Source organism: Mauremys mutica, chromosome 1 (assembly GCF_020497125.1).
Source record: "Mauremys mutica isolate MM-2020 ecotype Southern chromosome 1, ASM2049712v1, whole genome shotgun sequence".
NCBI lineage: Eukaryota > Metazoa > Chordata > Testudines > Geoemydidae > Mauremys > Mauremys mutica.
Window position 1 is genome coordinate 81,836,737 of NC_059072.1, and position 12,339 is coordinate 81,849,075.

At 40.5% G+C, this 12,339-nt stretch overlaps 1 protein-coding gene across 1 annotated transcript; it reads right to left on the reverse strand.

Moving 5' to 3' along the window:
• Positions 1-8,823: 8,823 nt before the first annotated feature.
• On the reverse strand, positions 8,824-12,339 carry BTG1 (BTG anti-proliferation factor 1). Its single transcript, XM_044986339.1, has 2 exons — positions 12,014-12,339; positions 8,824-10,115 (listed from the first exon to the last, which is right to left on the reverse strand). The coding sequence occupies exons 1-2, from the start codon at positions 12,159-12,161 to the stop codon at positions 9,751-9,753; spliced, it is 513 nt and encodes a 170-aa protein (XP_044842274.1). The 5' UTR covers positions 12,162-12,339; the 3' UTR covers positions 8,824-9,750.

Here is a 12,339-nt window from a genome sequence, read left to right on the forward strand (position 1 = left end):
CCTGCATGTGATGCTGAGCTGGTAGCAACAGGCTGTGGCATAGGGTCTGGGCAGCAGCATAGAGGAAGCAGCTGGAGCCAGCAAGTAGTCTCACCAGGTGTACCTATTGGGTTCCACTGCTAAAGGATTCCCCCCCCCACCCAGCCTAAGGGGAGGATCTACAGGACCTCAAAACCCAACTGAGTTTGGGGGACAACTAATAAAAGAACAGGGACAGGAGTGCGGTCAAAAGAAGGGAGCCTGACGAGGGCACCGAGCGGAGAACCCCGAACAGCGCCGAGTCACCAGGTGTAGAGAGGTAGGGATCTCAGCTGACTGAGAGGAGCTGGCTGGGGCTGCAGCAAGGACAGTAGTTTGGGAGAATGAGAGCAATGGGGCTGGAGGGAGCTGAGAAGGGTGTTTGGGCACAGGGCTGGGGAGGGGAAACAAAGGGGGGTCATGCCTGGGACATGAATCTCTAAAGGTGGACACAGCAAAAAAAGGATGGGAACCTCTGCTCTCACTTATCCCATTGCAAATACACCCAAAGTACAACAAAAAGCAATAGGACATACTCTGCACCAGCCCCCCCTGGAGTGTGTGAATGTGATGGATGGTCAAACACTATCCCAAGAGCTAAAAACAAAGAAACTGCTATTCATTAATGAGGCTTGTATGATGCTCTACTGTCTCTTACTAGCAGGATTATTTGTCTGGCCTTGACTCATCTCCCAAATCACACTGAGGCCAATTCCTTCAAATTTTTATCACAAGTTTCATATTATTTGGTATTTTCCTTAAAGCCCCAGAGCTCCTGGGATCATGATATGAGAATCTCAACTTGCATTTTAATAAAAGCAAACAAGAAAGCAAGCTTCATCACAATTGCAGAGAAAATCTTGAAAACATGACCCCCTAAAGGTTCAAAAAACAGAAGGCAAATAAAGGTTTGGAAATGTATGGCTTAGAAATAGGTGTTTAAAAAACCCACACTCTCATATTTTGGGGTCTGACTTGTGATATTGGGGCATTTGGGGTGAGCAGTACTGAAACAATCATGTTTAGAGTGAGATAATGATGCAGGGGTATGCACCAATCATTCATTTCAGCACATTCAGTACCTCCAGTGTGTAAGAATAAAGTTGGAAGCTTCTCCTTGGTCAATGGCAAGGATTTTGGGGTTCATTACAGTGTCCCTACAAATAGAAAATACCCTCTTTGCCTCACTGAAAAAGCATTTCAGCTTATACCTCTGTCCTTGAACACTGAAGCATGTGTGATATACTCACAGGAATAGTCCCATAGGCTCCAACGGGACTCTTCAAGTGAATAAAATTTAGCATGTACATAAGTATTTGCAGGGCTAGGCCCAAGATTTTAAGAAGGTATAGTCTCTTGGAAATCTGTCTTCCCTGTATTGCCTCTGTAAACTGATAATAAAAGATTACTCATATATGTTGGAATAGATATAAAAGAGGGACAAAGTTCACCAGGGCATTTGTGTTGAAAAACCTGTCACAGGATTACATGGATTTGATAAAATAGGAGAAATTTAGGACATACCTATGTATAGATAATGCCCATACCAGAATAAGGCACATTAACCACAAGCAATAAGTCTATTCAGTTAATTGAGTTCCCCTTTCTCTTCAAATTGTCCAGTGAGTTTAACGAATAGTGATTTGAAATTGTTTAGATATATATTTGCAAATACCATTTTTCTAGCAATTACTCCAAGTATGTGTTATAACTACTGCTTTGAGTATTCACTGTTGGTATTCTGCTGTTCATGCTGTGTGAAGTCACCCCTCACATGATCTTTATTGTTCAATGATTAGCTGTCTGCCAAATGCAAAGCTTTCAAGATGGCCACACAAACACCCTGGTGTGAACATTCATGCAAATACATATTTGCTTCAAGTGTTCTTCTGCAGAGTATTTACACAAGTATTTGTTACACTGTTTTCTCACACTTGGAAAGAAAAACGCAGATGCAAATAAAATGCATCAAAAGATCCCAATTCAGACTATTTTCCTGTATTCTTCCTTTAGAACTTGGCACCAGACTTAGCAGTCATTTTAATGTCATCCTGACTCATTTATAAATAGTGGTACTGCCATTTCCACTGCACAACCTTGCCCCCTATTTTGAAACTTCGGTACACACTGGCCTTAGAGTGATTGCTGGCTGGGGAGTGAGTCTGCAAAATGGAAATGCTAAAGGAAGGGAAGGAGTTTTGTCTGGGGTTTAAAGGAAAAGTGCACTGTAGTGCAAGTTACAATTGTAATTAGAAAAGTTAAATCATTGTGATAGCTTGACTTTATGATCTGGGAAAGGTCTCACCACTGGAAAATTACTAAGTATGGATGATTGTATTTGAACTTCAATAGAAATTAGTCTCTCAGTATATCTACTCAGTGAATGAAGCCAGCCTCGACTCAAGCTGACATTTTACTGATGTTTCAGACAAGACTGCCTGCTGGGAAGTAGAAAGGTATTTCCTGTGTGGTAAATAGGAAATAAGATCTGCCATGTTGCAAGTAGAATATCTTCGTTTTATTTTCAAGTTAATTTTTAGCTTGATATTAAACATTAAAAATGTAAGTTATATTAAAGAGCTAAGGTGGCAAAACTGCAATTGCCCTTAAAATAAAAGTTTTGATCCCATTTGTGTTGGGCTGGGGTTGGGGGGGAACTACCCAGTAACCAAACTAGCACCTGTTCCTAATTTATAATTCTTCTGTAAAGTTCACAAATGGGGAAAGATGGATTTTTAATTCTAATGTACAAAGAAGTCATGGAAAGTGTGGAGTGGCTAGCGGGAAGGGGCAGATTAAGGTTTTTTTCTGCTTGTCTTTTACACATTAAGAAATGCATGACTTGCCCCCCCTAGAAACCTCTCTGGTGACTTGAGAACCTGTGAAATAATGACATCACTATGACCTGAAAGATGGAGAGATGAAACTATTCTAGTCAGATGGTTTAAAACACTTGGTTTTAGACAGATATTACAAACCTCCAATATTGAACACTTGGGAGGAATGTTGCCTTTAATAAATATTCATCCACTAGGGTATGAGAATACTCAATACACAGTTAATTTCTAGAAAAAAATGGAAAAACTAGCTGAACATATTTTTGTACTTGGAAATTAAATGCCTAGACCTCATACAGCACAAAGCACCAAGAGCATACTAAGAATTTTCCTAGTGCAGCTATGAGCCGCTGATACTGTTACTACTAGATGCCCAATCTATTTTTATGTAACTTAAGGAGAAGTCGTACCCTTTTCTTACCTCACACCCTTAGCAACTTCTCCTTGCTGCAGCCTTGGACTCTAGTAGCAAAAGCCTCACTGCCCCAACCACCCTCCCGTTGTCTGCCATTTTGGTAGATGCTGCCACTCCTTGTGTGTATGTAAGGCTGCTCCAAAAACATTAAATGTTATTTCCTTCCCCCACTTCAAACTCCCAGTGGTTGAAATGTTTGCTTTTAATAAGCAAATACAATTACTAACACACAAAACAAACTTGCACTGGATTCTAGCATGTCTCAGAGGAACTGCAAGGCCAAAGATTGGCATCAAGTGTCAAATACAATCACCACACCACCCAAAAACCCTTTCAAATGTTTTTTTGATAAGCCACGGTTAGAAATCAAGTGGCTGATTGCTAGAACTTCAAGATGGAACTGCTATTCCTTAGGTTTGAAAAACAAAAAAAAACCACTCCAGAAGTCTCCCCTAACCTAGGACTTGGTCCCTGCAGTGCAGCTTTGATTTATGCTGGATTTCCCTGTCTCTTAAGGGTATCATGAGGCAGTTCTCTCTCTGAAATATAATTAAAAATGTCTTAAAAAATGTGGTACTCACTCTCCCTGTGCTATTGAATTTGAATACCACTTCTGGCCCCATTTGGCCTACAGTACTTTGCTGTCAAATCACAAACAAGCTTATGACAGAATTACCATGGCAAGACCGATGTCACAAATGCAGCATTATGACTTGGCTTCATTATCTACTAGGCTTCAGTAGAACAGAAGGTAGGAGGGAGTGATGCCCTTGTTCAAACACATTTTCAGTAATTAGCAAATGTGATAAAGCAAAGAATTAGCAAAAGGTACAGAAGGTTAGGCTTTAGGGTCTCTCAGGCTTAAGTTTCTACTGTGAAAATACACTCTAGAGAAAGCACTGATGTGTTAAGAGTATTTCAGGTCTGTCCATGTATGGTAAGTCAGCCATTTTACTGTTGACCTACTTTATATCAACAATACATAGTTTGCCACAGCATATTCTCCAACTCCAGCCAAAAGAAATTGTGAAACCATACATTAAAGTGCAGTTTCAAAGCAACGGATGTTAATTATACCCTGCAATTTCTATGTTGAGGAAATTAAGTGTCACTGCTAACTCTTGATACAACATTTACTGTCTAAAGTTTGACTTGCTTTTCCAGCCTTTGAAAGCCACTGAATTAACATCCTGCTTCACAATGTTCACTTTATGCCACACTGGAATGTAAATGTAAAACACATGTAAAAACTTCTGTTACCCCAAGAATAGATGTAAATATACATTCCTTTTTAATCCAAATATTCTCTCTAGTCCACATATTCCACTCCTTAAATTAAAAACATCTTTAAAGTTGAGTCAAATGGCAGCTTTTGCCATATACAAAAACCATTTTCCCTTCAAGTCAATAAGTGTACTAGAGAAAAATGAAAAAACCCAGTGTGCCACTTGATTTAGGAGCATTCAGCAGTAAACTCAATATAGATGTGCAAAACAGAAGCAATATCACCATTTTGCTGTACAGAACAGCTTGTTATGCATTAAAACTAAAAAGAGCACAGATTTTAAATGCATATGTACTCAAAGTGACCATGTAAAAAAATGGCACCTTCTTTCTCAGCTGTTCAGCAATAGCTGCTTAATACAGAGGCAAACATTCACTAACCACATCATAGAAATATTAACAGCACTAGGAGTTAACTTGACTCTTTCCAGCTTGCACATCGACAGAGCTGTTTAAGTTCCCTTAGCAGTACCCACTTGCAGTTTCACTGTCTCCAAATTATGGCACAAGTTACACCTGCACAGTTTCATTGAAGATTAGAAGTGCACAGGTTTAAAAATACCATTTAACTTTCAGAATCATTATGGCTAGTAATGATGCATTATCCAAAACAGTTTCATTTCCAGATCCCAGAAGAATATATAGTGCTGGTAATTAAGATTTTTTTCCTACTTGTTAACTCAGCCAATTTGATATAGAATCATTGAGGCACAATAAGTGTGGAAGGACTTCTGAATTGGAATTAATTTGCAAATTGGACACCATTAAATTAGACAAATAAAGACTGGGAGTGGATGGGCCATTACACAAAGTAAAACTATTTCCCTACACTTATTATTCCCCCCCTACAGTTCCTCATCTTCTTGTCAATTGCTGGAAATGGGCCATTTTCATTATCACTACAAACAGTTCTTTTTCTCTCCTGCTGCTAATAGCTCACCTTAACTGATCACTCTCCTTATAGTGTGTATGGTAACACCCATTGGTGTGGGTGTGTGTATAAAAATAAATAAATCTTCCTACTGTATTTTCTACTGCATGCATCCGATGAAGTGAGCTGTAGCCCACAAAAGCTTATGCTCAAATAAATTTGTTAGTCTCAAAGGTGCCACAACAGGTACTCCTGTTCTTTTTGCAGATACAGACTAACACAGCTGCTACTCTGAAACCTGTCACATTTTTATAGTAACTTTTTGCTGTAACACGGCACTTTAGGCACCAAGTTATTTACAAACTATGTCAGGCTACATGAGAGAACTAGTCACTTCTGACAAAAACTGGCAAGTTGAGGCCTGTCCCACAGAGAGCATTGAGGAAAACCCTTATTAAAAAAAAATTCAGTAGAAAAATGGAGATTTAAAAAAAAATCTTGGCAGTTGCTTTTTTTTTTTTTAAATGGCTGCCTAACATTAAGGCCCCTAAATCCCTCTTTAGTTACTTAACTGTGGGTCTTAACACAAAGACCTCATTTTTTAAGTCTTGGTTCAACTATTAAAGTGGGGTATTCAACTCTGGGGTAACAAAGGAAAAATTATGTTTAGTGCAGAGGAGCAGCACTGACAGCTCTGAAAAACAGTTGTCTACAGGGAAGATGGCTAGGAGGTAGAAACTGAAAAAAGGAGTCTCAGCTGTGTGGAACTACACAAAAGATGAAAGGGGGGCAGGGGAGAAGAGAGGCACAAGGCAGGGGTGGGAGGATGCATAAGAATGAGAAACATTTGTTATGCCAGGTACACACTAAAAGGCACTTGTTATCATGGGGTAAATAATTTCTAACCTTAGTAGATTCTAACCTGCTTCAATATTAAAGCCAGGCAAATAGTTTAACATTAAAGCTTTATATACAGTGAAACTCACTACCCTCAACACACAAACAGAAAAATTATTCAATACTCAACATGGAAGGCCTAGTAATTTAGCTAGGCTACTCATACAAGCCATCCTGAGGTATGCTCTACTCACATTGTCTATTGATATGTTTGTGTTACTGCAACTTAAGCCTGGACACTTTGTCTTCCTTTGAATGTAAGATGCCATTACAAGTTTAATTTTATCTGCAACATTTGTCCTGTTTGCACTGAAACAAGTTTTAATGGCCTCTTGTAGCCAGGGTTAACTCAAAGCCCTCCAGTATTAAGCTTCCTATGCTCTTGCTACTGCTCATGTCAATATTTTGACCACAGAAGGCAGTTGTGTTGGATGGACTATACTGAATAATTCCAGGGGGGAATCAACTTTTCTGAAAGCAGACATTAATTATTAATTGTAGCTGCAGCTATATCTAATGCATGTCATAAATTAAGCGACCCTACCTTAAAAGGATTAAAATGTTAACCACCTGGGGCAGTATACTCATTCTAAGATAAATGTCACACTCAGCCTCACACAGCTGAAACACTTGTTTGCAAAGCTATGCCTAACTTATGAGCAAGACAAAGATCATGTCTATAATCTGATCATGCTTTTATAATTTGCATAATGAATGTTATAAATGCAAGCCATACAGCTAACTTTTCCTCATTCTCTTCTTGCTGGCTGAAGAGAAGACTGTTTACAGAAGCACCTGCACATTACACTTCAACTTCTGTGGACAGCACTAGTACATCTGAATAGATGAGGCAACGTAAATGTTGCAGGTGGTTTCTTGTGAATCTAAGGTAGGAAAAGACTTGTCTGAAACTTGCTATCTTTACACCACAGAGCAGCAAAGGTAAACTTATGTTCACCTTTGTATTTTAATACTTCACTTTAATCTTCCAAATTTTAAGCAGACGGATCTTTTCAAAATGAATACAGTGAATTTTACAAGTTTGTGTAAATTTCAGAGATGCAAAATTAAAGATTAACACAGCAGCATTTTAAAGCACATCTGCAATTTAGAAGCTGTGACAAAACTGCTACTGACAGACTCAAAAGTAAACAGACGCCTCAAAATCCACTACTTGACCAATAACTTACGTGACTTAACTGAGGAAAGCCCAAGTACAGAGTAATGTTGGCACATAATGGTAGATTAATATGTTGGGGGAAAAGGTATTTTAAAGCAATTCTTTATTTTACCATGATCCGAACTTGCATGTAAAGCTGAGCTTCCAAGACAGGAAGGAGTTTTGTTCTGCCTCACTACTCAGCAACAGTCTATTAGAGCAGGGCTGTACTTACAGCCATCAACAAACAGGAAGGCCTAGATTTGGGCTGTCGGCCCTGCATTGGAATCTATTAAACCATGACTAAAATATTGTGATTAAACAGATATGACTACATGTAAATTAAGGCCAGTCATCAGCAAGGTTTGTCATAAGTGGAAAGTCTCCAATTAATTTGATTAACCTCTTTTGACAAGAAGTTTAGATCAGAATAATGATTCTGCCATGCACTTGCTTATCAGTTACAACTTTATGTAAGAAGTGAGACATTACTGGAAGGGACTGAGTTGTGTAGGCATTTTGTTCCATGCTCATGAAACAATGTGCACATTGGATCATGACTCTGAAAATCATGTCTCAACATTTTAATAAATGGCAGTAAAGTAGTATAGAACTTCTCAAGTGTACCTAACTCTTGCAAGATTTTGCCTTTAGTGGGGTGCTTAATTGAACCATCTAACCATTCGTTACTTGGAATACACTTTTCAATATGGGCATATCAATTTAGTATCCGTCTTTTTAAATCTGGGAAAGAAAAAAAAATCACATACCTTTAGTTTGCTGAATCCCATACTGATTTATAAGTGAAAATCTTGCTTGCATCTGAAGAAAGTGAAAGGCAACCAACCTTTCTGCCAAGTAGTTAACCTGCTCTTAAGGCTATGGGACATGTGTCCCAGGAACAGCTAATAGAGCAAGGAATCCATCAGGGAAGAATTGAGAACTTTTTTCAAAGGTAGATCAAAATGGACACTTAAGTTTGCTATATCCTCACTTCATCAGGAAACCATGTAAGCTTTAATCCTCTGGATTTATTCAAGTCATCTTTGGTGGGTGTTATTTGTCCCTTTTCCTCATATCCTGGAATTATTGGCCCTGAAGTTATTTCCATATTATGACTGATTTTTAAAAAAAGATTTTAAGATGTCATGTTAAAATACTGTGTTTCCCTAGACTTCAAGTGTTTGTACACAAGTGATCTTCATTAATCCATGGCTGTATCAAGTGTTTCCCCAACCATGTGCCATTGATGTTCTTATCCGTTAGGGTACAGTACCTATTTTACATCTACTGGGAGGATAAATCATTTGCCTGATCCTATATAATCACGACAAGAGATTAATTAAAATGCCAAGATAGGAAACAATTTATTATAGAGAGAAGAAAAATTTCTCATCCAAAATATAGAAATCTGTACAACTTTGCCACAATCAATATACATGAACTGTACAAATTTACACCAGTTCATAATTTACCAAATAAAAGATGACTAACAAAGTTCACAAAATAGATGGTGGTTTGTGGAAAAGACTTTTACCCAATTACATACAAGGAAATTACAAACCAGACCTCCACTTTCTAAAAATAAGAAGTTTACTCAGTCTTAGAAAACTACAAGCTAGCAAATGTACAGATAGCTGGCTGGTGCTAACACCACAGTTCAGACAGTGTCTTTATATGGTCTTTTTTTAAAGCCTGTTGCCATGGCAGATTCTGGTCACTTGTTACTTTCAAGGCCAATACAGAATATGAAGATTGACCATTTTCCCAGGTCATGCTTACAAATTTGTTTTATGTACATTTATACATATTGTAAGTGCTAGGTAAAAGTCAGAAAATTTCCAGTACTATTATGTTTATAACAAGTCTTGTTACTGAGCTGCCAAAAATGTAACAAATTTGTAAGTGTAATAGTGCAAATTTACTCTGCAAGACCAACTGCAGAGTGTAACTTTATAAATACAGATTTGGATTGAAATAATTTGTGTAAAAATTAAGTAAGATGTCTGGGAGAAACTGAAACCTTCCTTGGACCTCTTCACTCCCTAGTAAATAAAGTGATCATTCTGACTCACAGGCTGTTAAATCACTGAAAAGGTACTGTCCAAACTACGGCACTGTCACTTGAAAGTTTACCACTCTATTGTGTGCCAGATCTTCACAGCTGTGACATGGTTTAAATTCCATAATCCATCCCCAGAGGAGCCCACCCAAAGTAAAAACCAATTTTATCCATCCATTTTAAGGTGATCCATCCATAGACTATATCTTAACCCGATACAGTCATCATATTGTAGTTTTTGGAAGGGCTTGTTCTGCCCAAGAGAAGTTCCTCCTTACAGCTTATTCTGCTGTCTACCATTTGCATGTTGGTGTTATTTTGGCTACCTCCTGCTGGTGCAGCTTCATACAGCACACAGATTGAGCCATCCTCTCCGATACGATAGGAGACTTCATAGGGGTCAACCCATAGAGTGAGTTCACTTGGAAGAAGCCGGAACAGTTCCTGACTGCTCAGTCCAATCCGTTGTGCTGCTTGTCCAATCAGAGGATCCATTTTATGGTTGATCCGGATACAACGGTAACCTGATCCCTTGCATGGCTTTTCTGGGAACCAGTGATGTTTATAATGCTCTACAGAATAAGAGAAAAAGATTGTGCTGCTTAGCTCTAGATAAGAGTGAGAAAGATGTACTACGATTGTCATGTACTCTAATTTTTTTTTACCCATTTCACAATTGACATTGTTGAGAAATTTTATTTTTCCAGCTCAACAAGTGACTAACATAATAAATTGTAAACCTGAAAGACAATGGAAAAACTCAAGATGAGCTCAAATATTTTTGGAGGCAATTTACACTACTTACTGTGATCTCATGTGGCAAGTATTTTTCATGAGTTAACTGCAACTGAGTCATTACTTTTACTCACATTTTTTTTTAAATGATTCAAATATAGGTGCATGTTACATGGAGTATAAGCATGACATTACAAAACCATAGTATCAAGCTGGTTGTGTGTGAAGCATTAAGGAGTTTCAGATATCCCAGATTTACAAATATTCTCAACTTTTGGAGGAAAAATAAACTTATCTTGAAATATTTCAGTATTATTTTCCCATTGCAAGTACTGCCAATGAAACTATAACAGGGAAAAGCAGACTAGCAATGTTTACTGACAATTTAAAATAAAGACCTTATGTATTTTGAATGTTCATCTTAGTGCATACCTCTCTACTACCTTTCTATATCACTTGTTGTCCTAGGGCTAAATTCTTATACCTCTACTCACCACAGTTACCCAAGTAGCAGGGTAAGGCCACTGAAATATAACCAACAAGACTATTAGAACTTGGTCCTTGGATCAGAAACTGTATAGGGAAGAATCCACTTTTTCCTATGTGGTTGTATAGCACCTAGGACAAAGGACCCTGACTGGTGCCTTTGAAGGGTACCACAATAGAAAGATTTCTATAGTGCATTTTCTGGAAAATAGGTCCTGAAGGAACCTGACTCCCCTTTCTGTAATATTTTCCAGACATAAAAACAATTTTTATACACTTTACACTTGAAACTGGATGTGGTTTCAGTACCTCACCAACTGCTGATTTCTTTCAGAGACTGTTATCGGTCTATGTCCAAACAGATTTTTGTAAAACTTAAGAGGCTTCAATTTAAATCCCTCCCCCTTCTTCACCACCTTTGTAAGCAGCCAGGAAAGGACCCTGATTTTCCTTATTTAAAAACTTTGTTACTATATTATAATACTAGCAACCAAAACAAGATACATGATGTTGGTTGACTACATTATCAGAGGTTGCAGCTTTTTAAAAAGCATTCCTGTTTCGGACAAACTCATGCACTGTATAAAACTGCAGAGCTTGAAAATGCTAGAGAGGTTTCTTCCCAGAAGCCAGTCATGTGTCTTTGTCTCACTACAAAGACACAAATTAGAGGCCTGGTTTAGGAACTGGAAAGTGACAAAGGGCAAGGACTTAAGGGCGGCTCTGCTAGGTACTGGGAAAGAAGCAAGCAGAACAACTGGGCTTGTAAAAACACTTGGGGACAAACTGAGCTTCGGGGACGGGGGAATAAAGGGAACCAAGGTGGGCCAATAGCTGAGCTGGGGGGGAGAGGGATCCCGCGTGGGGAGCACTGCCCTCCCCCAACAGCTGAGCTGGGGGGGAGAGGGATCCCGCGTGGGGAGCACTGCCCCCCCAACAGCTGAGCTGGGGGGGAGAGGGATCCCGCGTGGGGAGCACTGCCCCCCCCCAACAGCTGAGCTGGGGGGGAGAGGGATCCCGCGTGGGGAGCCATGCCGGGGGGGCACTGCCCCCCAACAGGTATGGGGGCGGCTCCCACGGGTCCCAGTGTCCAGCTACCACCTCCCCGGGGCGGGGGGGGGGCGCAGAGTGACTCCCCCGCACCGCCCAGGCCCGGCGGGCGCCGCCAGCGGGCAGCACGGGCGAGGGCGGCTGAAGACGGCGCCCCGCTCGCCAGAGCAGCCCCGGGCCGCGCGGCGCCGCCCCTCACCTGCCAGCAGCTCCTGTAGGCTCTGGCTGAAAGTCTGCAGCTGCCGCTCGTTCATCAGCCCCTTGGTGCGCAGGAACTTGGAGATGAAGCCCACGGCCGCGGCGATCTCGCGTATCATGCTGGCCCGGGTGTACAGGGCGGGATGCATGGGGGCGGCGGGCGCGGCTCTAACGCGGGGACAGGAGAGCAGCGCACCCCAGCTCACATCCCGGGGGGGGCGGGGGCGGCGGCCTCCTCCTCAGGCAGGGGGGCGGCGGCAACAGCAGCGGAGGCGACACCAGGAAAACAGCGAGCATCTCCTGCTGCGAGGGACGAGGCGAGCCGCC

What these genes read in the sequence shown, in the direction of transcription:
- BTG1 (XM_044986339.1), bottom strand. Translation starts at nt 12,161, where the DNA reads ATGCATCCCGCCCTGTACACCCGGGCCAGCATGATACGCGAGATCGCC. An exon ending in CCTACAGGAGCTGCTGGCAG is followed by an intron (nt 10,116 to 12,013) that starts GTGAGGGGCGGC and finishes CTTATTCTGTAG; the next exon opens with AGCATTATAAACATCACTGG.